Source organism: Coccinella septempunctata, chromosome 2, assembly GCF_907165205.1.
Source record: "Coccinella septempunctata chromosome 2, icCocSept1.1, whole genome shotgun sequence".
NCBI classification, from domain to species: Eukaryota; Metazoa; Arthropoda; class Insecta; order Coleoptera; family Coccinellidae; genus Coccinella; species Coccinella septempunctata.
The window spans coordinates 9,087,667-9,115,106 of record NC_058190.1 but is presented as its reverse complement, the minus strand read 5'-3'; the positions used below and the strand labels follow the sequence as shown (position 1 = coordinate 9,115,106).

The following is a 27,440-nucleotide window of genomic DNA, read 5'->3' as shown; positions in this document are numbered from 1 at the left end:
ATTTGCCCCATACATTGGTGAAAATTTCATTTTTATGGACGATAATGCCAGACCACATCGTGCGCGCATCCTTCAGGAGTACCTTGAAGAGGTTGAAGTCTCTCGAATGGAATGGCCAGCAAGAAGTCCAGATCTCAATCCGATTGAGCAGGTTTGGGACAACCTCAATAGAAGGCTGAGAAGTTCAGAAAATCATCCAGCTACTCTTAATGATTTAAGAATCCAACTCGGAGAAATCTGGGAAGGATTAGATCAGAACATTTTAAGATCACTCATTTTGATTATGAAACGTCTTTGCCGAGATGTAATTAACGCAAGGGGTGGAAATACCAAGTATTAAGTCACTTATCAGCATTCCAGTATTTTGAAAATTGTTCATTTCTCTTCTTTCACATAAGATTCGGTGAAATCCTGAATTTTTCTTCCATTTAATGTGTCTTGTTTCGTTCAAAACCTTCCCGAGAGAACATAAAAAATAAGTTATTAAGTCAATGTAGAGTTAACATTCATTAAAATTGAGATTTTCAGAATGTGCGTTAATTTTTTTGCGCAGTGTATTTCAGTTTACCTTCACCCACCTGAAGATGCTATTGTGATATAGAAACACGTGTCTTGGTTTAACAATTAATTTTTGTAGAAATCATATAATCTGTTACATCTGAATTACAAATGAAAAGGGTGTAGTTTAAGCCTAGTTTCTAGTTCAAAATCAAAAACAGTAGAAATTGTTCCAACTGAAGTGTGAAAGAGGTCCTGATTACGGTTCTGCAATTCTGATGTGGATTCGATAGAGCGGACGACCCTTTTGAGGAGGAAGGGCGGCTGGCTCGTGTAGCTCTCCGAAACGAGGGACAGGCTCAACCTTCTTCCTCTGCACAAAGGAAAAATATCTTTTTCGAACGGCGGCGATGGCGGCGGCAACGGACCTTTACCCCCTGTTACTATGGTTTTAACGTAGAGACATAGCCTGGGGACAGGTGGAAAATACAAAAAAATGGTTGCCACCCATGTTCACGGTTCAAATATTCATTTTAATCCTAATGGCCTGGAGATGGAGGCAGACGACGCCGGCTTAACTTTGAATTCTATATAATGGCTTATTTTCCCTCTCAAAATTATTTTGGCTGGAAGACTCGCGTTTTAATGACTGAAAACCAAATTCATTATTCTTTTACGAACTCATGCACCGTGTTATTGAAGATGGGACTGAAAATTATTGGTGACATTAATGATATGTCAAACTTGAGAAGAAATATATAAATAGACATCTAGTACGTACCTAAAAAAAAATGAAGTGATTAAATGAATACTTTCTATTTCCTTACTTCGAACAACGAAGAACTTACAGACGGTGGCGACCTTTACACGATAGATATACAAGGTCATTATTTCTTGACCTTACCCAAAAATTATACAAGATCTCACGATCATGAAATCAATTCTTATTTAATTGAGAAAATCCGAAATATTTTCAAGTTTCGGACAAACTTTGTTATTTCAAATGGCATGCCCGATTAATTATAACATTTCTGAATTTCCCATCGAATTTTGTTGTGATTTCGATTATGACTTACTGATATTTAGGAGCTTTCCGGAAATATACAGAGTGACACTGGGGTGCGTACATCTGTTTCTACCCGAGCCACCTAGTGTCAATCTTTGTAAGTAAGGTTAGTAGACTCTGATTTATTTTCATCGAGGAAATGAGGAAATTTTGGTGTTTTAATAATAGTTTGTTGATGAAGATAGATTGACGTCGAAAGGCCATGATAGATAACGTGCCGACATCGATGGTGAGTAGCGATAGACCGGTTTCGCTCTTGTTTGAGCTCGTCAGTATCACATAACTCAACCAACCGATGCCGACTGAATGAAGCAGAGGACCTTTTGTTGGAAGACAGTGGCGGCATCGAAGTACATAATTAATAAATTATTGCGACATCTGGCGTTCAACGACCTGAGCTTTCTAATATAATTTAAGTTAATAATAAAAAAATATATCTCGATCTGTCGAAAATATCTTTATCTATCTCATGATAGTAATCGGCGCTTAGTGAAGTAATTGAAAATATAAGTGCCGTTTGATCAAGATCATTTCACCTACATGATTAATGTAATTTGTGGAAATGAATGAATTTAAATATTTGGGATATTTTTTTCGATTAAAATATACCTACTACATATTACAAAATATCAACACAGAAGTTATTTTCCTACAATTACAACCACCTCAACAAGACCGCCTGACAACTGATTCTACAGTTCAAATTCAATTGACAAATAGCAAAATTTGAAATTCTTTCAATGGAGCCTGCAAAACTCCAAGTCAAATCACCACTTTTCATCTGAAATGCTCCCACCATATTATCATTCCTCAAAGATTACTCAATTTCATGCACAACGTCAATTATGTCAGAAATTAAATCTTATACTTTTTTTTTGCTCAGGTTTCTCGGCACTATCGAAATCATGGATTATTCACATTGCCTTTCTTAGTCGTACTACATCAGAATATTCATCTAGAACAAAGAAATCTCCTAACCTAAAATTATAACGAAAAATGGTTAATAGTTTCACAACTTTATGAAAATAATATAAATACTCACTCAATATTTTTAATACCTATTCTTCCATTCAGAAATCCTAAAAAACTTCTGAATATAGTTGATAACCGAATATGTAATGAAAATATCAAGCTCAAACAAGTAAAACTCGATATATTACTTAAATACTAGGTGAATGAATTGGCCGCTAGGCGGCGTTTAGATTTTTGGGTTCGCCAATTATCAATGTCCTTCAATTATGATCGTGTGAAGAATTAAGAAGTTCGGATATAAAAATATTACTCTGTTTCATCAGCTGGTTCAGAACATAGTCGGAATTTGTTCGATAAATAGGTACTTCATGACATTTATTGATCTGAAAGCTTGATCGGGGAATCAACGCTTGATTGACCAATAGACGTCAATTTGTTTTCAATCGATAATACAGTGAATTTCAATGGGACTGTGAGGTCCTAATGTTCATTTTTCCCAAAAAAAATTATGTACAATCATAGCTGCCCTTATGTAACTCTAAATATGTAAAATGTAGAAACGTATTGGCCTTTCTGCATGAGAATAGTCGACTCTGTAGGTATGAGGATGTTAATCGCAGTTATTTTGACTGTCCCTCTAACTCGAGAACATCTTCAATATAATAACCCTTCACAAATAGATGTCCTGAAATTAACACCAAAGTTTGGATTTCTCTGAGCGCTTCGTCTTTGAAATATCTAATTTTTTTCTTTATTTTTTTCAGAACTCTATCGGGGATCCTGTTTACCGAAAAGTTGCGGTGGTGGAGAACTTCTTCGATATCATTTATAACGTTCACGTGGAACTCGAAGGACGACCTGGAAAACATGCCGGACAGAAGAGGACCTACAGAACGGTAAGTTGAAGATCATCCATTAGACATAGTAGTTTCAGAATATAATCATAAACCCCCAATTTGTTGCAACAACATAACATAATTTTTGTCAAATTACACAACAACTTCAACATCTAAGAATTGGATTGATTACATTGAATATCTTTTGTAGACAGATAAAAGATAAAACTTGAGGTTATAGAAAGAAACACAAAAGTCTCTTGGAAACAATAAAATCAAGAGTTTGTCACCAATAACTGTATTTATTTTTTGGCACTAAAATCGAATATTTCTCATGAACTCCTTAGCTTCAACATCCATAATTGATGTTTATGTTCTGTGAACTCCATGAACTTACGTTCCTTAAATGAAGACATATACCATATCTAATCTTTGTTTTTGTTTCAATTTTGGGGTTATCAGAAGAACTCTTGCAAAAAAAAATAAAAACAATCAATCAATCCTTTTCCAACCAATATTACCCTGAATTTCAAGATGAAACCAAAAAATCTTCTTGTAATCAATGTAAATAATGTAATAAACTTCTTCTTCTTTACTTTTAACACATACTTGTTAGATATCATTCTGTTCATTTCTTATTTTATCGCTCATAATAATGTCATAAGAGACGAATCTTCGTCAGGGAAGCACCAATTTACATTTAAAAATTTGTTTTTCCGTTTGACGAATAAAAAAATTTCTGACTTTCCGAGGTGACAAACTGATTGAATTGAATTATAATGAAAACCCCATATAAATTAGTGGTTTCTGACGTAAGACATTCATTTTCTCTTTTTGAACTGACCACTAAAACGGTGTAGACCCCTCTTAACGAAGAATTATTTTGAACCCACGATAAATTTTTTCAAATTATATTTTCATTTCCTTTATTTTGCCGATCGGAAGATCAGGATCAATAGTTCCATTCATATGAATAGTATTTATACAAAGAGAATTATCATCGTAACAAATGGGAAATTAGGTTTCAACAGTTCGATCTTCCTTCATCCGACCAGCAAGTAAAGATTCAGCGCCCGGAGTTATTTCATATTCCGGTTACGTCGCACCTGTTGATCCCCAATATATTTGAACGTTTGTAGTCTGGCAATATGGAAATGGGGTTGTTTGGGCGGAAGCCTCAACTCTAAGGGATGTCTATAATGCTTTCTCTCTATTTCACGGCGGTATGCTGCCCCTCGCGGATTTTCACATAATTCCTAATCCGTAACAACTCAATCACAGCTCTTTATTGCGTAATTGATCCTTTTGGGATCCCATTAATTTAACTGGATGGTTATATCACTTAGTGTACCTACTAATCGATGCTAATAGCTGGTAGACATAAATTTTTCGAAGTAGATTTTGAAGCAGTTTTTAATTCTTTTTAAGTGTGTTTTCGATATTGCAATCAATTGATCTCCGTTTTTTCATATACAGCGTGTTTGATTATACAGGGTATCCCGAGAGTAACTGTACATACTCTTATTGGATGTAGAGTAGCATTAGCTGAATCTTACGAAAGCGTTGAAGTGCCACACAGAAAAAATTCAAATTCTGACTTGCAAGTTGGAATTCTGAGATGTAAGGCATATATAGGCACATTTGGACCCTTAACCTACGCCTACCTTATCTCTTTTCTTTCAAAAGTTTTAACTGGCGTTATTGATTCATCCAAAATTCCACCAAGAAGCCAAAAACACATTCACGGATCAAAAAAAAAACAAAAGTCATTAGACCTATTTTGGCCCTCTTCCTGTCCTGCATCTCAGAATTCCCACTTGTATCTCAGAATTCTGACTTGTATCTCAGAATTCTGACTTGTATCTCAGAATTCGGAGTTGTAAGTCAGAATTTTCACTTGTATCTCAGAATTCTGATTTACAAGTCAGAATTCTGACATGTATCTCAGAATTCCGACTTGCAAGTCGGATTTTTTTTTGTGTGGCACTTCAGCGCTTTCGTAGAATCCGGATTGACAATAAAAAATAATTTCTGACTTTCCCCAGAAATATACAAGTATTTTCGAAATTCATGGGAATAGATACTGACTGAGACAATCACCAAAGCCAAACTTATCGACGGAATTTATTGAATCTTGGAAGTTATTGATACAGGTTGAGATCTAGTCAGAGAGCTATCGACTATTTCAATATTCCAGGGCTGGACTCATTAATCCTCATGTAGAATGTTTAGGGTGAAAATATAACTTTGTATTTAGAATTTAAAATTTTTGTTTCGTTTTTGAGAAGTTTTCAAAATACATGAAACGTAAGGATCTTCTCGAAAAACTCAGTGAAGGTGAAGCAAATGATTATTATAATTTGCTAATATACTGTGTGGTCCGATGAAAACTCAACACCTATATATTCCGGGTTTGAAGTGCAAATGTGGAAAATCGCTGTGACCCTTCCATTTCTTATTCGAGGAAGAACAACTTTTCCACTGTCTGCATCCCCGTAACTTCAATTCCCTAACAGGGGTGAGCACAACCCCTTAATTTTGAATAGGGATGAGGGGTGTTGCGATATCTCATGTTGAAGATCATCTTATTGGAAAATAATCGTTTCATCGACTTCTCTATTCTCCAATACTTGCACGAGGGGTGGATAAATAGCGTTCTTCATTAGATCTAAATAAATATGGCCAGTGAGATTACCGGGTATAAAAAAGGCCCGATTATGTGATTTCTATAAGTACCTGCCCTTACATTTAATTTTTGGCTAAGCTGGGTATGCACCTCACGAAATCATTTTGGATTTTCATAACTGTCGGTAGGTTATGTCGATTTACAATGCCGTGTAGGTGAAATAAACACATATAGTTTTGATTACTGTTAATCATTTCTCTGACCACTTCACAGAACTGGAGTCGGCGATCGGGATCATCCTCATTCAGTTCCTAAACCAATCGTATCTTATAAGGATGGAATTTATGTTGTTTTCTCATGATTGTTATGCGTGAAACATCAGATACATCAGACATTTTTCTAATACTAAAGGTCTTATCCATTGCTACATGACATTAGACAGCCATGTCCCTTGCTTCGTCCCTTTCATGCACCCTTTTTTGTTTCCGAAACAGTAGCTTCAAATTTGGCAACCAGTTGCCCCATTTTTCTACGGAAAGCGCCATTTCAATTCTATTACAAATTTTGAACATTGTTAACGTTCTTCAAAATTCACGATATACTAGGGTAAATCAAAAACATGATCGACTACTTTTTTGGACAAAAAAAATTATACTTTTTTGGTCAAAAAATTTACAACATAACTACTAAATATTTTGGAAATGTGTCGAATAATATTCCCATATTCTCGAGATAAATTCCACATTGCTTCTTTCACTACTTTCGCTGTTATCTCATTTCATTTCATTTCATTTCATTTCATTTCATTTCATTTCATTTCATTTCATTTCATTTCATTTCATTTCATTTCATTTCATTTCATTTCATTTCATTTCATTTCATTTCATTTCATTTCATTTCATTTCATTTCATTTCATTTCATTTCATTTCATTTCATTTCATTTCATTTCATTTCATTTCATTTGTAATCGAGTTTTTTGGGTCAAAAATGGATGGAACTTTTGTTGCTGAGGACGATTTGATAATTGAATGGTTTCTCTCTCACCTATTTTCAAAATATGGATTTAGTGATTAAACTTATTGAATTCGAATTTTTATTCTTTTGTAAGTCTACAACATACACTTCAGCTTCTGATTGTACAGTTAAACGTATCAATGACATGTTCATTTATTTTTGTAATTGAGATAATCTATTTCAATGATAACCTCTCATTTCATTTATACTCGAGTTTTTTGGGTCAAAAATGGACGGAACTTTTGTTGCTGAGGACAATTTGATAATTGAATGGTTTCTTACCCACCTATTTTCAGAATATGGATTTAGTGATTGAACTTATTGAATTCGAATTTTATTCTTTTGTAAGTCTGCAACATACACTTCAGGGTGTGATTGTACAGTTCAACGTATCAATGACATTTTTGTAATTCAGAAAAATTCATGTTTTTCGTAACATTTCTAAAGCAACAATCAGTCCTGATATGTATATGATTGACGTCAAAATACATAAAAAAAGTAGAAATACGAACCATTTCATCTCTATAATAAAAAGGGTTGATGAAAAAACAACTAGGAGCAAATTATCCTCAACAACAAAAGGTCTATGATATGTCAGGATTCTCATTTGAAAAAATGACCCACATGACAACCACACCCCACTCCTCCTAGAGAGTGGCTGACAAATTCCTAATGAAAAGTTGAGTAATTTAAAATGAAAAGTATCCTCTTCGAGCATGTTCCTGCAAACACAAATACAAAAATATGAATTTTGTGCCTTACTTTTCCGCATTCTGCATATCGATTGAATCTCATAAAACATGAATCGAAAGTTCAACGTAATATTTGAAAATAACTAGAGCTCTATTTCGCTTTCCATGAAAATGAGTAGATTCGATTGTCACGCCACGCTAACTATACTTTGTTTGTGTTTCAGATAACCGAGACGTATGCATTCCTGCCGCGAGAAGCTGTCACACGTTTCCTACTGGGATGCACGGAATGTCAGAAGCACCCTCGCTCGCCTTCCCCTTCATCAGTTCTGCCAACCCCCAGCCCTAGCCCCACGCTACCTTTGGTACACTCCACGCCGCAACCTCTGACTATCACAGCCCCTCCCATAGTGGTAGTTCATAATACCCAAGGATCAGAATTGACATATCTGGATCTGAGCAAATCATGTCGAACCTCGTCAAGTTTACTCGAGAATTGTTCTTCGGACAAAAACCTGGATATAACGAAGAAAAATCTTAGCCTAACCCAGGCGCCCCAATATGACGAGAGACAGGTTCAGCATTTCACCGAAACGAAGAAATCGAGTAACCCATTAGACGTCTGCAATCTCACCTCCAAAGATCCCCCAAAAAGCCCACCGAAGTTGAAAGAGGTCAAATCCGAGTGTACCAAGGCCAGTACTTCGCCTACTCCCAAACTCTGGTCTCCTTTACAAAGTGTCAAGAAAGAAAGGGAGAACTCTGACAATCTGTTGATGCCTGGAGAAATCGACTACAGTATGCCTATAACGACAACTTACCTGAAATACATGAGAAGTTTGGGATGCAGCGATGAAGATGCCTTGAAATTTGAAAAGAGAAACGTGAGTTCACTGATTGAAGGTCTCTTGCATGAACTAATATCGGATTACTACTCTTATAATTAACCAATATATTATATTCTATACAATGATTCACATAAAAATACGTTATTAATATTTTCTTGAGTATTATATATTTATTGATTTAATTTGATTATTTTTTTCTAATTAAAATGAGGTAAAAATTATTTTTTCTTGTTTTTTTTTACATTTGTACTAATTATTACCGAAATACGGTAATTCTTTAAGCTGCGCGACATTCAATGTGGAGAAATATTCGTCTCTTTTGAATTCTTTCTAAGTTAATTTGTCACCTGGCGTCATAAAATTGTGAATTTGTTGGTTTCTTGCAATAATCATACCTATATAAGAAATATAATAAAGATATTTCGAAAAACGCGGATATACTGTACGATCAGGCTGTAATGATAAATCATACTATCACAAATTGTATAATACAAGTAAGAAAAGATGAACACACTGGTTTTTAATTATATATTTAATCAGCTATCGATTTCGGCAAAATACTTATACCATCATCAGGCTGTCCTGAAATGACACTCATGTGCAAAAGAAAAATAAATATTTCAAGAAAAGCTTACTGTCATGAAACACAGAAACAAGCTGCAACTTATAAGATGTAGTACAAACATAACATAAATGAATTTTCACTTAAAATGGAAAATTTCATTAGTCCAAGACATAAATTAAAATGGTAAACAACATATTGGCTGGAGGACAGATGTAGATACATAACAGCCATGCGTCACATAAGGGCCGCACAGAAAATATAAACATAGAGATAAAAAGTTATTTTTCAGGCTATCATCCCTAAATTAACGTTTTCAAAATATTATGTAACGGAAACTCTTTTACATCGTTTACAAGGTTGCTGTCATCCTTTCTTCTCAAAATTTCCAATTGTTCTAAAAGGGTCAAACGATAAAAATTCCTTTCGTAGTGAAGAATACTGAGATTATGGATTGAAGTTTTATGGTTACTGTCAATGTGAGGTGGTTTCCTAGTGCCGATGGAGGTTTATTCTTCACGTGTTCAGAAAATCTGAACATTCTGACATTCTTCACAATCAATCTTGTAGACTCCACTCTTTTGTTCAGTTTTTATTTTTGGTTTGTTGTTAACTAGAATATTACCCAGAGTATTACCACCTTTATTAGTAACATAGAAGTTATACAGGGTGGCCATTTGAAAACGAAACAGACGAGATTACAGACGAAATAAATTTTTTCGATAGAAATGCTCGGACAGGTCGATTTCTGTTTCGAGGGGGACAACTTAAGATGTAGGTTACGGACGCATAGCGCTTCAACCCTTGCTACTACAACCCTCACCCCCAATTTTTGAATAGGGAAGATGGGGTGAGTTATACCTCATTTGAAAGGTATTTTTATACTGATTTCAGCACAGTAATTGTTTTTTCATTTTATGCATTAGTTCTAGAAATATATTCTTAACTAAGTATTTGTAAATGAAGTGGTGTTTTCATGGCACTTGTAGTGTTTTTTTGTGAAAAATCGACATTTTGAGCTTCAAAACAACCATGACTGTGGCTTCCTCCCTCCAATCCACTGACATAGAAATCTTTAATCAAGATGTCGAACAAACCAAGCGTATTTGGACATCAGGATGACATCAACCTTGTAAACGATGTAAAAGAGTTTCCGTTACATAATATCTTGAAAACGTTAATTTAGGGACGATAGCCTGAAAAATAACTTTTTATCTCTATGTTTATATTTTATGTGCGGCCCTTATGTGACGCATGGCTGTTATGAATCTACATCTGTCCTCCAGCCAATATGTTGTTTACCATTTTAATTTATGTCTTGGACTAATGAAATTTTCCATTTTAAGTGAAAATTCATTTATGTTATGTTTGTACTACATCTTATAAGTTGCAGCTTGTTTCTGTGTTTCATGACAGTAAGGTTTTCTTGAAATATTTATTTTTCTTTTGCACATGAGTGTCATTTCAGGACATCCTGATGATGGTATAAGTATTTTGCCGAAATCGATAGCTGATTAAATATATAATCAAAAACCAGTGTGTTCATCTTTTCTTACTATAATCTACACGCCGATGGAGAAATACATCAATTTCATTGTATAATACAAGTTGGTTTTAAAAGTGAGTCATTTCTACATAGGGTAGAAACCTCGAAAACCTCAAAAATAACCTATCGAAATGACCGAGTAGGAAAAATCATTGATGAAATAGATACTGATTCGGACCACTGAAACACCCCCTCGCATATACACCATTTACTTTCATAAAAGCACTAGGTTGGAAATTTGACACATTCCACACTGTACAGTACGAAAATGTGAGGTTATAACGCTTGTCAAAGCATTTTTTGGTTTTTTATCGAAGCTGGGTTGTCCGTTTTACGTAAAAGTTTCAGTAATTACCTATTTTATCACCATGTCATGAAATATGAAGTCGAAAATAATTGACGTTTATACGAACTGATTGAAGCGATTTAAAATATTGTTATTTGCATGAAAAGGACAGGAAATCAGTGTTAAAATATATTTATTTCTGCTTTGGAAGATAATTAAATTATTCAAACGTGCAGTTGCTTGAGGAAAGTTGAGTCAGTTATCTTTTTTGGCCAAAGGTTGAAGACTTTATATGAGCTCTTGAATCGAAAAAATCAATCCAAAGATGAAATGCATCTGATGTAGTAGTAGGGAATGGGTATCTTTCAAAGGAATTTAATGGATATTTGCAAGTATGAAACTCTAAATAATTAAAGGGAGTTCTACAGCAAAAGAAACTTCACCTTTAGACAAATATTTCACATAAATTAACGATTGACAGGACACTGGCTCGTATTTATGGCTGTCCCTTCTTAAATACTTCAATATAATATATATTAATTGATCCCTTAAGACATTCACAATGTATAGGACTAAGATCAAATGAAAAATAGAAAAATAAATTTCTGGAACTTATTCTACGACATTCATCGAATATCCTCAACACTGTAGTAACTTTTTGTCTCAAAATAAAGTCCTCAAATGCTACCAACTCTTTGTGTCTTCGAATGGAATTTGTTTGTAATTCTCTTCATTGACAATCTTTCTAATTGTGGAAATATTCAATTAAAATATAAGTCGTTTAGATTCAGATGAAACATTATTTAAATTTACTCACATTGAATATGTTTGATACCGCCTTATATTATTGTAAATTTTAAAATATCAGGGTTACTATTTGAATGAGCGGCCCTCCATTCTGAATAGCACTAATACACTGCCTCTTTTTCAATCCGTTTCGGCATTTTTGTAATATCAATTGATATAAGTTGTGGCAAAGTTGGTATGATATTAACGACATTTCATGAGAGCCGACCTTACTCATTTGTAGTAACAAAAACTCGAGAAAATTATTTCATGGCCAATCGAGTGCTTTTATAAAAGTGAATGGAGTATTTATTAAGTTCCCCGTATATCATTTGTCAGTCAGATTAAAGCAAACACTTGAAAAACCTTAACAACCAGAAATCTGACGAAATATTAATTTATGTGTTACCTTTGAGTATTCAATGAATACTCAAGGGTGTTACTCGTCTAAAATTTCAATGATATTAAATAGACTCAAATATTAATCTATCCAAGTTGGTTAGTACCATTGTTTAACAGATAAAACAAAAAGAAAAGATTAAAATAATTAAAAAGAGGAAAAAAATCACATCACACACAAAACTTAGATATCGTATTTCCTGTAGTTTTTGTTTCAGAGAGAGAAATGTGTCCCATACGCCTTATTTCAATAAGCAAAAATCTTAAGTCTTGAAAAGAATCCCAATCCTGATTAGGCTTTTTCCTGAAGAAGCCTACTTTCTGGACCGGCAAAGAAATAAACTGTTTCCTGATGTGAACCATTTCTATTTCCAATATTGAATTATTTGATAATGATTAGAAATTAATGCGGTAATCACTTAAGAAACGTTTTATTTCTTGAATATATCGACAATGGTCAATTTTATGCATATTGTTGCTAGGGCATTTTTTAATGGTTTTGAGGAGTTCATGATTCGATTTAATGAAATCAGAGAGTTTGTGATAAAAACTGTTACACAATTAGTTTTTATGAATTCTCTGTCAAAATTACATTATGTGGCTTCAAAAATTATAGTTAAGAAGTTAGTCCAGAATTTCATCTTTCCTAATATTGAAGGGTTAGCTATACTATATTCAATTTTATTTTAGTACTCGGTCGGCCATGAAATAATTTTTCTCAAGTTTTGTAAGGGTGGCACTCATGAAATGTCGTTAATGTCATAACGCCGTTGCCACAACTTATATTAATTAATATTACAAAAATGCCGAAAGTGATTGAAATAGAGAGAAGTCAGGCTTTCAGTACTATTTTGAATTCAGGTCCGCTCATCCAAATACAATAGTAGGTAACCCTGATATTCTAATATCTGCAATATATATCAGACGGTAGCGAACATATTCAATGTAAGTGAATTTATATTTTAGCTGAATGTTTCCACAATCAGAAAGATTGTGAATGAAGATGATGACAAAGAATTTCCTTCTATTGGGAAACCCAAAAAAGTGGTATCATTTGAGAAGTTTTTTTAGGATGAACGAATGGAAAAAGTTACTACAGGATTTTCGATTAATGTCATCGTAGTATAAGTTTCAGAAAATTAATTTTTCTATTTTTCATCTGGCCATATCTTAAGGGATCAATAAATATGTGATAATTATTATTTCATCAAAATATAAAGAATAAACAGCCACAAATACGAGCCAGTTATCCTGTTAATCGTTAATCCATGTGAAATTTTTTTTAAAGGTGAATTTCCTCTTGCCTTGAAACTTTCTTTTATTATTTTGACTTCCATTGATGCAATATGATTTTTTGTTGAAGAATTCAACATTCTTCTATTATCCGTTAATTCTTTCGAGAGATACCCACTGCATTTCATGTTCGGGTTGATTTTTTTAAAATCTACATCTGATGTAACGTCTTCAACCTTTGGCCGAAAAAGATAACCAACATTAACTCTCCTCAAACTACTGCATATTATGTGTCAATAATTAAGTTTTCTTCCATAGCAGAATTAAATATACAGGGTGTTTCCTAATTGAATGTTAATACTTATGGAAGTGATTTTTGGGCGCATTTTAAGAAAAAAACTTTATATGAACATATGTCCTAAACGTCTTAGTTTTCAAAAATAAATCATTTATTATCAATATCTACAATACCACTTCAAATATTTCAATGAATCTTGTCATACATGTATACTATGAATCGAGAGGCATTTTTTAATGTATCACTTTTTTCTTAATTGCCACCAGTGGCGTTCGTACGTAATTTGACCTACCTATTTTGGCAGTGATGATACGCCACAGATTTTTCCTAAAATAAAAATTATTTTTGAAATTCCCAATCATTTCTTACCAAACATGATCACTTGACTTTTTTCAATCGGATTCACGATTTCCGCTTGAAAAAATAGAAACCGTTTCTCTGCATGATAATAACAATATCCTTAATACATACATAAATGACAATATCACCATGCAGTGACATACGTAGATTTAATTTTTTTAGATGAAACCTGTGCGTCGGACTAAAAAAATTCAAGAGGTCAAATTTGCTCATAGTTGAGTACGGTCAGTGGCGTGCCACTGATTCTCTAAATAATACCACCTTGTATCTCAAAAGGTGAGACATATGTTCATATGAAGTTTTTTCTTAAAATGGGCCTAAAAATCATCCCCATAAATATTGACATTCAATTAGGAAACACCCTGTATTCAAAAACTGATCTCTTATATTTTCCATGCAAATAACTTGACTTGGTATGCCTTCAATCAGTTTGTATAAACGTCAATTATGTTCGACACATATTTTCGACTTCATATTTTCCAGAGTGATTCGACATTGTGATAAAATACGTAATTACTGAGACTTTTACGTAGAACGGACAACATAGCGCTGATTTCTTCTTCTTCTTTCTTTTCCTATGTCCACGGCTGCTTAGGCCATTCAGACAAATATAGCGCTGATTCAAAACCCAAAAATGTTTGGACAAGCGTCATAACCCCACATTTTACATTTTCGGTCTATACAGAGTGGAATGTGTCAAATATCCATGGTCAACCGAGTGCTAAAATAAAAGGGAATGGAGTTTATAACCTTCTTTGTGATCATTCCGTTTAGAGAAAAATGGGAATATTTGTCGAAATCTCATCAAAACTCTGTGGGATATCTGAAAATCCTTAATGAAGTTGACAATTACATCCATTAGAAAAGAAACTTAAAAATATTTCAGATTTTTCCGTGACCCCGCATAAGACATTGAAAATATCTTTAATGGAAGTACTGTAGTATAATTTTGGGTAAAAAGATAGAATGACCCTGTACAAGTGTCTAATTTGAGATCTATGTTTATGTTATAATTTTTTCTTTCGATTCTAATGGTCCATTATTGGAAATAATAAAGCAGCAACGGAAAACAACACTCGTGGAATTCTGTTCCGTTCCCTTCCTGTGACGAGACAGACCCACCCCTGAGGGAGAAACCCTAAACCCCGTTCACGTCCATCCGAGTTCTTTTTTTGCGGCTTCGCAATTAATGCGGATGTTCTCGGCCCTCCGTAAACAAAATCCGGAGAACGTCCGTCGTGTGTATATATGAAAGTTTCGGAGATGAGGGTCTCTGTCCCGAAAGCAAGGGGGAGGGTTAGAGGATGCTCATCGGCTGGAGGAGCTGGGGTCTGGGGACGAAAAAGGTTGGTCACTGAAAGGATGAATCATGAGCATCGGACGGCAAGGATAAGACCCTCATGACGTCGGTTCAAGGATAGATGTCCTTTGTCGGGGAGCAGCGGTTCGCCTGCTGATCGTTCTCCCATTCTTCGGATTTTCGAGGGAGCCTCCTTTGATGAAACAAAAAGAAATTTGATACGCGCTATCTGCGATGGCAAGGAGAAATATTGATTTGATATCATGCTGATGACGACCGTCAAACTTATGAGAAAAGATACGTTTGAATGGAAGGTTGCTTGTTTCTGAGTTTGCGTTTAAGAATCGTAATTCGTTGGTAAAAGACGGATTTTCTTGATTTTTTTAACGCAGAATATTTGTTACACTACAATGCATAAACTGAATAATTTTGAACATTGATAATACAGTAAAAATTAAAATGTGAAAAAAAATTATGTTTTTGAAATCGAAACAAGAGCAATTTGGGATACCCTGTATCCCAAATTGCTTGATTTTTGCTGTTTCTGGTACTTCTAAACTAGATAGGTAAAAACTTTGAGAGGAGCGGTCCTCGTTTTTCGTGAAAAGTCCATAACTGAAAATCGTTTCACGATATCTTCATTTGTCTGGAAGATTTGACCAAATTTTTAATATTTTGTCGATTTCGAAAACGTAACTTCTTTATTTTCGAAAATATCTGAAAACGGTAAAAACTTTCTACGGGTACATTTTTATTGGAAATACGGTACCATATTTAACTTTTTTTATGTCTTGTACTAAGGGCGGAAAAAAAAACAACTTCGTTATTTTACATATAGTCCATTCAAGAATGATTGACATCTCGGGTGGCTATGGAAAATCGAATTTAAGTTGGTAATAGCCCATAAGTTGAGATTTTGTGTTGCGGAATTGATGTTAGTATTTGTGAATGAACATTGATCTATAGACCTATTATATGTGAATCTATGCACTTACCGACTGTTTTTTGAATTTTGTACAGCTGTTTATGCTCTTAATTTAATCGTATAAATTGGAAACATAATTGTGTCAAATTTGAATGCTGATTAATATGCTACAAATCTGAATATTTCTTATTTTCATATACTTTTCTAGGTTATATTAATATATTCCAGTTCTGTGATTGACAGTACAGAAATTTTTAAAGATCTTTTGTGACCAGATATTAAGCTACGCCTGGACCTTCAAGACCTACTAGGATGTCAATCATTCTTGAATGGACTATACATATGTCGATATATCACTTTCTTACTCAAGGCAAATTAACCATTTTTGTAAAATTTGCATTTTTGATAGAATTCTATGAAACCATTGACACACAAAATTGTCCACTACCAATAAATCTCCATCTCTATGATACGAATTCAATCTTTCCGATCATAAAGTTATATGGATAGAACAAGTGAGAATCAATAGTGATGGGCTATTCAATAGACATAATGAACCCTATCAGTCCAACCAAAATGAAAATATTTGTAGACAAATAAACAGGCAAGGACGGTTTGGATTCAATGTATGGCTTGCAATTGTGAACGGAAGATTTCTGGGACCTAAAATATATGAAGAAAATTTGGATACGCAGGCTTATTTGAATATTTCAGAGAATTTTGTTTCTTATCATCAGGATGGCGCACCTGCCCATAATTCGCAACGAACTAAAATCAAATTGAATAATTTATTCGAGAATTAGTGGATGGAAACGCATGGTCCTATTGCCTGACCAACAAGATCACCAGACCTCAATCCTTAAGATTTCTTCGTATGGGGATATGTTGAAAATAAAATTTTCAAGACTCCATGCAGTCATAAATAGGGCTGATTCAGAGTCAGGAACGACATCAAAGATATTTCCCCAGTTATGCTGTTGAATTCAGTGAATTCTGTTTGAAAAAGAAATATTTGTTTACAGAATAATGGAACTCAATTTGAGAACTTTTTATCAGTTATATTAAAATTTATCATAGAGATTTTTTTCGATATTTATTCCAATTGAGTGTAACATTACATTATTTTATTGAAGTTATAGGTTATAGGAAAAAGTCAAATATCTCAGGATCGGTGCTATATAGGTCCATGGTTGTCATATCAAAGTTACATAAAATTTGACAAGGATTTCAAAAATGCAATAATATACAGGGTGTGCCATTTATCATAGAAAGTTGATACCAACAGGGAAAAAAACGGAGCACCCTGTATTAAGGTGGGTTATAAAAAATAAAAGTTCAATCAGTTAAAGACAAGTTTAGTATTTAACTTTTTCTTCTAGCTCCTTTATTAGTTTCCACAATAAGGTATAGGGACAATTTAAGTCGGACACCCTGTACCATAAAAATACCAAAAATTCAAAGAACCCAACTCATGAAACTAAGTTGGACGCTATCTAATGAATGTTTGAGCTTTTTGTAAAATATGAGTATTCTTTATATTTTCTTGTATAGTGCGCCGTTTTCGAGTAATTTGATGTTCAAAAATTAAAAAGTATCTGTGAAGTTTGACAGATTGGTACTTTGGCTGAATACAACTCTGTTTAAAAGATCCACATAAGTGTAGTGTGACAGATTTAGCTATAATAGTTATTCTGAAGGTAATTTTGTTTTGCCAAGGGTGGCACAGCTCATGATGAAAACTTTTGGTGACTTTTGGGGAGTCTTGTGTCTTGCATCCTCAGAATGTGGACGCTCCATCTGCAACTTTGGTTGCAGTTTCGCCTAGATTATCTTGTGGCATAGGTATCCTGAGACGACAAGGTCTAAGACGTAACTTAAGCAACGCTGAGAGCCATTTCCTGCTCAAGCAAATGTTTAGGCTAGGTAATTATGGGAAACAGAGTTATACCGCTCATGTTCGGTCGCCAGAGCCTCGTTCGTAAGAACAGGGTGCACTGCGAGTAGGTGAGGTTGGCATTTGAGAGCAGAGGCTATAAAACGCATCCTTCCCCCTTACATCCCATTGATTTTGCTACAAATCATGGCATGGCGCCGACCAAAAATTACATGCCCTAAGGTACACAAAGAGCCCTCCGCACCTAACTGCCCCCACCACAGCCCGAGCAAGGACCCTTCGAATTTTATCAATCGGCTCTGTCGCACCCTTTATAAGTAGCTTTCTTTATTTTACTGTTATTGATTTACTCTCTACTGCTGTTTTCATTTCATGTAATATCACTAGAATTGGTTTTTATGTGAATTTTATTTTCGGACACCTGTTTCCATATGGAAATATTGTTAGAATACAGTCATTGTCCGGCCTATTGTTTGTAAAAATACTCATGTCGGTAGCTATGGCCTATGTACACACCCTGTATGGATTATGTAAAAAATTATATCTGAAATATCAATTCATCTCCGATGTCCCAGTGAACAAGATGCATTATAGGTATTTGCTATACCTAATAAACGCAAGGTAGTAATAAATTCACAGTAAAATCAGAATGTTAGGTGCATGCGAGTAAACATAATTCATTCTATTGATTTACAATATGGCTGTAACTAATCTCTATTACGCTAAACGAGTAAGTACGTCTCAATTATCATTTCATTTTATGCAAAGAGGGGTATATGAACTGACTGAAAAACAAACTGTTGACTTTCGATTTTCAAACTTCCTGGGTTGTTGTTCCATTTAGGTGAGTAAAATTACTTCATTTTTGAATTAGTTGATGTTTGTTGAATTTTTGACGAAAAGGAAGGAAAATTTTATATTTGGTACGCATATCTAACTTGTTATACGAATTAAAGGAATAGGGTTTCCTATCAGAACAATATCGATGACGTCATTATCCCAAATTCCGTAGGTACCTACACGCTGTTTTGCGTACACCAAAAAGAGCTCTATTTAAAATACTTATATCGACTACTTAAAATGAATATCACACACATGTAGAGTCAGACTAGAATAAGAAAACCCCCAGTTTTGAAACTTCGAATTTCAAACTAACCTTTATCCAGGTAAATAACTAAAAAGTGAATTATGCTGATCTGATTATGGTGATCTGATTGAAATAGGCCAAGTGTGAAATTGCCCGTGAAATTATTCATTTTTATTCACAACTTCTGTTATCTTCAATTGTTTTTCACTATTCGCATCTGAAAAGTAAAAATTAAATAAATTTTATACTACTTTTATACATTGGGATTGTATTCAATCCAATTGAAAATTCATAAAAATTAGTAGCAAGCATTAAACATTTACTACAAACCTTCGTGGCCTTTTCAGTGAATGAACCGTCTTGGTTCTTGGTCTATTTACTTTGTGTGTAAATCTACAGACACACTGGGTAACCAACAAAGATAAACCCCAAAAGTGTAAACGGGACACACTAAATTTTTTTTCCATTTCTTGAGCACAAGTTTTGAGAAGTCAGTGTAGCATTATTCAACCTTGAGATTTACTCATAATAATAATTGAAAAAAAAAACAAGTTTCTACGATAGTTTTTGAAACTTCTGTGGTTATTACGTGTTTTAATCTCATGTGACAAACCATTATAAATAACATACGAAACCCCTTACCAACGTGGTGAAGTTTGCTTACTTAATTCGTCAAGTATGAAAAAACGTTTTAACGGAAGAAAAATTCGGAAAAGTTTCCTAGGAAACTAAAAAAAAAGAAAACTAAACGGAATTTGAATTTCGCACACAAATGTATGTTCGACTTATCCTCTACGACCAAGTGATTGACACTTGCTGTCGGTTGACAATTAAACTTAATCAACAAGACCATCTCGATATTGATTTAACGTTTAAAAAGTCAGCATTTTGGTCATCATTTAATTGTTTATTGTGAGTTTAAACGATCAGTGGGTATATTAATTTTGAGTACTATATGTATACGCGATTATGGTGTGTACTTTTCCATTCACTTCAAATTTCGTTTAGACGGTAAGTTCTGTAAGTTCAATTTCAGTTAGAAAGATACTAGGTCAATAAATTCATCGTACGAAAATCCATGCTTTTCACACGGTCAATTGTATGTAGCCTATTCGTGTGCTGACAAACCCTCAACATTAGTTGTTTGTGCAACAGAGATAACAAAAACATGATATTCTATGTGTAAATATGTATACTCCATTCACTTTTATAATAGCACTCGGTTGGCCATAAAATAATTTTCTTAAGTTTTTGTAACTAGAATGGGGTAAGGTTGGCATTCATGAAATGTCGTTAATGTCAACAGGACGTTGCCGCAACTAATAAATTGGTATAATAAAAGTGATTGAAAAAGAGATGAAACAGAGAGTATCAGTGATATTGAGAAATGAGGGCTGCTCATTCAAGCAGTATCCATGATTCTACATTATTCTGAATACTATATAAACATATATATCAGACGGTTATGGTTCATCTTAATCTAAGCGACTCATATCTTAGTTGACAAATGTTTCCACTATAGGATAGATCCTAAATGTAATAACTTCAATTACTGACAGTTTTACGTAGAACGGACAACATAGAGCTGATTTAAGACCCAAAAATATTTTGACAAGCATTATAACCTTACATTTTCGTACTATACGCGTATAGTGTGGAAGCTGACAAATTTCCATGGCCAACCGAGTACTTTCTTAGAGTATACTCTATTATTTAGTTCTCTAGTTTCTTTACTTTTCATTCTAACTTAATATTTTGCATTTTTCATTTTACTTCAGTTATTAAATATTTCTTCGTTATGACAGGTCAGCGCCTGACAGGTCAGCTAGTGATAAATAAATCACACTCAGCAGTTAAAATGATGGAATAAAAATAATTTACAATTTCCTATGTACCCACTGCCGCCTTCTTTCGCGATGAACTTCCATGATGATATTTAGTGGGTGTGCTGATTTGATGGACGCACATCCCTCAAAATCCTATTTATACTGAGCTTCAGCTCAAGTATATTTAGGATACCAATTTTCATAAGACTATAGACGAGGGTTCGATATACGTCCGGCCAACAAGGCCCCTTCTTCATTGATAGTTGGCCCTTTTCCCTCATTAACAACGTACAGAGCAAGGGGTGACCTAACCGGAAGGAAATTATTTCCTATTGAATGGACAGTTCTCGTTCGAGCTATACAGTGTGTTTCACCTGAAATCCGCTCAACAGGACAACCTAGTGCAGAGTCACAATGCTCTCGTCGCAAATACTACTAATAATAATAACAAAGTTTATTAGTAAGGAAAGGAAAAAGAGTTTACACTACATATTTTACCAATAAACAATAAATCCAGATAACCACGAAGCAGTAAGTAAGTATTAAAAATACTTCTTGTGTGTGGTATTGTATTGTATGGACATGGCCGAAAAGTTGTGATTGGTAGAGGATATAAGTTATTAGTCAAATCCGGTGAGTGTCATAAATCGGTGCCATAAATCTGAAAGTTATCGGTATCTATATTCTTCAATTTTAAAGATTCTTCATCATTCTCAGACGTACTTCAAACTTCTTATTTTCTGTTTACAATGTCAAGAATTCCCTCCCTTGGAAAAGATAATTGAACCTTTGCAATGAATTAATGCGAATTTGGTTGAATTATGAAATGAATGCAAGAAAAGTTGAAATGTCAATTGGATAACAAAAATTATTTTATGCTGACTGTAAGATATGCAAGCTAATGTCGATAAAATTTTAAGAAATTACGTGCAATTACGTGGAATAAATCAATCTAAAACATAGATATATCTGAAAATGTGCAAAAATTTCGAAAGTTCCAGTATACAGGGTGTTAGTGAATTCCATCGTGGAAGGTGCATTACAAACTCCTCAATAATACATAAAAAGTTCCGATATTCAGAATAAATCTCCGCTATTTGGTAAATACTGAAGATATAAATCTTGTGCGTTACACTTTACTCACTAAAGATGAATAATAAATACAAGATCAATGGGATGGCAATATCAACCACGGAAGAAGTAGAACAGTGAATAAGTTCAAATATCTAGCAGGCATATTCGAAGAAAAAGTAGGATTAATATTTGAGTGAGACAGTGGAACAGAGAAAATAAATAACTAATACTACGCGTTTAGTGTGTTGGGTGGTCACAAAGGACTGTGATTTATAATTATTATGAGTTATTGGGTGGAATAATTAGACACAATTTACGATAACAGCAATTTAATGAATTCAACAAAGTTGAGGGAATATAAGATAAGATAAGCGAGAAATATCGAAACAACCAAACTAAAAGTTTTCAAAATAATCTATAGACTTTTGGTGCCCTGACTAGCAATTTGGCTAGTTCAATTCAGATCGTAACACTTGTTGATATTCATATCAGCGGGTAGTATGCATCTGAATTAATGCGTATTTTTCAGTTTTTTATTAGGGAATAAGTACACACTTTCCTTTGCAGATTATAAATCTAATATAATATAACTAACAACATTTTTTCTTTCGTTGTTTCCATAAAAGGAATTGCTCTGGAGATATGAAGTGGGAGATGGAACAAGCCTGGATGAATTAATAATGTTTCAAATGAAAGATTCATAGTTTTTAGCAGACATCGAATGCAGTTATTGAATCTGGACTAGGATTTCAAGGTCGAATAGATTTTTTGAATACGGAACATTTTTTGCAAAATATTTATCTTCGGAAAAAACTATGCAAATTTTGTATCTTCGTGAAATGAATTTCTCTGGAAATATCAAATGTTTCATGCTCAAAATAGTCATGATAAAGTATATCAAAGTTATTTCTCATAAAATCTTTTTTTTTGTATTCCATATGGAGATATTCAAAAAGACAAAGTAGTTTGTTTCCGTTTTTTTTTCAAACCGTACATATGAGTTAATAATAAAATCTCACCGCGTGCTGAATTTAGAATTTTTACCAATTCAAACAGATGCATTGCTATATAATTTTAAACTTTTAATGGTTGGTTTGAGTCTTTTAATTGTAAAATTAATTTTTGATCTGTTATTCGTTTCTCCGTGGATACTCACTCATATCTCCACGACGATTTATTTTATGGCAAAAATGAAATGGACCAAACGAACGTTCGTAGTTTTTTACTGAGAATAAAATTCTGCGAAGAAAAATGTTTATTTCCCACTCAAAAAATCTGCTTGAACTTGAAATTACCTTGCAATCAAACTCCAAGGTTGAATTAAATGTCTGAATTCGATGTCCTCAAGACTAAGAAATTTTTATTTGAAACATTTTTCATCCAGGCTCTTTCCAATGAGTTATTTCGGATCTTTTAAAATTGGTCACCCTGTATAGATTTTCTCCCTTTTCATGGTCCAATGGGAGTGAATAAGGAGCACAACCCTACACCCAATGTAGAAGTTACTTTCGAAGATGTTTTAGAAAAATCAGTATTGCACACATGACAATATACATATGTATCTCCGAAATTTGGTCCAAATTTTCAATCCCCTATTATGAAAACGGGTCGTCGAAAAAGTATTCGCTTGTTGTCATTTAACGTAAAACTTTGTATTTTCAATCTAGCTCAGTCGATATTAAGTTTTCTTTTAGAAAAATTTTTTTTGGGATTACATTGTTGAACGCACTTTCACCGTGAGAAAATTAGGATTGTTTAAATACATTAAGGAAATTTTTTAGGAAATAAATTCTTATTAGAATAGAATAAAATATAAATGAGTTTATTCAACTAATACTAATTGATGTAAACTCCAAAAAAATGTGAGTTACACTTAATAACTGTTTACAGTTGTACAAAATAAATTTCTTTCTAACGACAACAAATTAAAAAAAACACCAAAATTTTAAACCCATTAAGGTCCTGTCCAAACTTCTATTCTTCGTCACGCAGTTGGTAGTCTTCTTTTGTCTTCATCAGGCTTACAGTCACGGTCGGGAATTTTTTGTCCAATTGGGTTTATTTTATTATTATTATTGTTTTTTCTGTAAAATTGTTTTTCATGTTGAGTTTATAATTCTATGAATCATGGAGCCGTCATCAGAAATCATCCAGTTCTTTATTTCCTCTTCAAATTTTTTTATATTTCTCAATTCTCTTATCCGACTTCGGGTATATTCTCGAAACGCTACACAGGGTGATTCATAACTATTGGGACATAGGCTAAGGGCAGATTGTTTGGACCAAAATATGGCGATAGAACCAAATATACCTCAATAAAATATTGCTGTGGAAAAAGATAGTTCATACAAACTGATTGAAGGCATACCAAATCCAGTTATTTGCATAGAAAATACAAGAGATCAGTATAATATCATAATATGCACTAGCTTAAGGAAAGTTAATGTTCGTTATCTTCTTTGGCTAAAGTTTGAATACGGTTACATCAGCTGTAGATTTCAAAAATATTAACCCGAAGATGAAATGCATATTATGATGCGGTGGTTGGGAATGGGTATCTCCCGAAGGAATTGACAGATAATTACAAGAATGTTAAATTCTTCAACAAAAATCATCTTGCATCAATATAAGTAGAAGGAATTAAAGGAAGTTTCAATCAAGATGAACTTCACCCTTGAACAAGAATTTCACATGAATAAATAATTAGCAGGACAACGTATTTGTGGCTGTTTATCTTAATGCATTGATAATAATTAGGTATTTATTGGTACCTTAAAACATTCACAATGTATAGGACAAGTCAAATGAAAAATAGAACAACCAATTTTCGAGAACTCATTCTACGATGACATTCATCGAAAATCCTGTAGTAAACTTTTCGCATTAATTCACTCAAACATAAAATTTTCAAATGCCTTTTTGGGTCTCCCAATAGAAGAAAATTCTTTGTCATCCTCTTCATTCACAATATCTTTTTGATTGTGGAAATAATCAGCTGAAATATAAGTCGTTAAGATTCAGATGAAACAGTATATAAATTCTGTTACATTGAATATGTTCGCTACTGTCTGACGTATTGTGGATTTTAGAATATCAGGGTATAACTATTTGAATGAGCGGACCTGAATTCTAAATAGCACTTCCTGAAGCTCTGCCTCTTTCTCTCGCTCTTTCTTCAATCACTTTCGGCATTTTCGTAATAAAAATTGATATTAGTTGTGGCAACGGCGTTATAACATTAACGACATTTCATGAGTGCCAACCTTACTCCTTTCTAGTTACAAAAATTTGAGAAAATTATTTAATGCTCAACCGACTGCTAAAATAAATGTGAATGGAGTATAGTATACTAGTTGAATCACAATTTGAAAGGACTAATGATCCATAGAGACGAGCATAGGCAGACACAGTCTGCAACATATCTTGTCCGATATTTCGTCCCCAAACCAGCGATCCGTGTGATTGGTGAGAGATTTTCATGTAGTGCGAAAAATTCATTGTTCGAATCTGATTTTTCTGGTTCATGCATCGTCGAAATTACCCCGCTTGGATCTGGGAGAATGAAACTACCGAGATAAAAGCAATTCTCGTCTGAAAGTTAACTATCCATCATTCTTTCCTATGCGCCCCTGCTAGAAAATGAGAAAATCCTAGGCCAACCCGATGCAAAGGGAGGACATTCTGTGCAACCTCCCGACCCCCAATTCCTATAACCCCCACATCTCCGTTTATACAGCGATGCCGAACGAACGTAAATGCTACGGAATAACCGACACAACACACCAGATTATATTGAAAGTAATTCAGGTTTATAGGCAATAATCGCGCTGGCTATGGCTCTTGCAGACATGCCTGACGGAGATGGGGGTTTTAGCATGCTCTGGCGGTGCATCGGATGTGTATGCTGCGGTTTTATAAGGGCATATTATTATTTCGGCGGGACTGTCTGAAAACACAGATTGCACCATTCCGTATTCGTTGACCAGTGGCGCGTACCTACTGATTAGAATGTGTGGAAAACACCGCCATTTTTTTCAGTTTCTTGATCGGTTATCATTGTTGGTTAATGATGCCCACGACAGTAACGAGTCTCGTACGTGGTCTCGTAGTCTCGTGAATATTTTGTACAATAACTTAGTGTTCCTTTCGAATTTGAAAAATTTGGAATCATTTCTTCGTTATCATATCACCCATACAATATTTCAAAAGCACGAAAATATAGTTGTTTTAATCGGAAATTTTAACACAATTATCGAGAGCAGAAATTATTCATTTTACACAATACATACCAAGACAAACGCACTTGGTAGTTTTGCCAAGTTACCTGAAAGTTTTTTCAGGGTATGATTATGTAAAACATGTCTTAGACCTGTTTGCACCAAACGCACTTAGTGTTAAGTGTCCCTTAAAATGAACCCTTAACTTAAATTACGTGGCACCAACTGTAAAGTGACATTTAAATGGCTAAAGCTAGCCTTAAATTTAAGGGCGGGATTCTAACCTGAAATAATTTGTTGAACTCATAAACTGGCTGCAGAACTGCTGTGGTTTTTCTAATAATGTCAAGTAGCTTTTATTTGACAATCCATTTCATTATCAATAATAATGCTAATTCAGCAACAAAAAGTTGTCACTCTTTGATAATAATATAATAGTTTACTTGACACTGACTGACAGGGTAATAAAATTAGGTTAATAAAATTAGGTTAATAAAATGACAACGATCATCGGCAACCGGCCAACATATGAAAATGCTTTATTAGACTAGAATGAAGTTGCACCAAAATAAAAAACTGAAATATCACTAGATATGAAAACTTAAGGGCCCCCTGCTTAAGATTCTGTTAAGCCGCAGTCGTGCAACTGACAATAAAATTAAGCGTCCATTAACTTTAAACTACGCTTGAGTTAAGTACTCATTTTAGGGGGGATTGTTGCAAACGGGCCTTAGACATATTTCATAATATTCCCCATTCATTTATGCGTTCACTCTGAAAAACTGCAGGCCTAAACAAATAATAATACAATTTAATAATTACGAGTTGGAATCTTGCGTTTTGCATCAAAACCTTCTCTCGGCCTTCAATAAATTGGTGAAATGAGACTATTCTGTACTTGCGTACGATTTCTAAGGAATAGCTATATTCTCATTATTTTTGAGGAAACATCCTTAGTAAGCATTCAATGAAAATATACATAATAAATCATAACTATTGGGACATTGGCTAAGGAATAATGATTTGAATTAAAATATGACGATGAGATCAAGTAGTTGTTTTTTCTTCGTTTTCTGTTGATAATCTTAGCGTTA

General features: G+C 34.0%; 1 protein-coding gene across 5 annotated transcripts in view; it reads left to right on the top strand.

Annotated features, from left to right (window-relative positions):
• The window catches only part of LOC123307435 (nucleolar protein 4), a 257,824-nt gene that overhangs the window by 122,177 nt on the left and 108,207 nt on the right, over positions 1–27,440 (top strand). For all 5 annotated transcript variants that reach the window (XM_044889747.1, XM_044889748.1, XM_044889746.1 and 2 more), the window contains exons 2-3: positions 3,301–3,432; positions 7,930–8,589. In XM_044889747.1, coding sequence (XP_044745682.1) covers positions 3,301–3,432; positions 7,930–8,589 — 792 coding nt within the window. The remainder of the gene's footprint in view (positions 1–3,300; positions 3,433–7,929; positions 8,590–27,440) is intronic.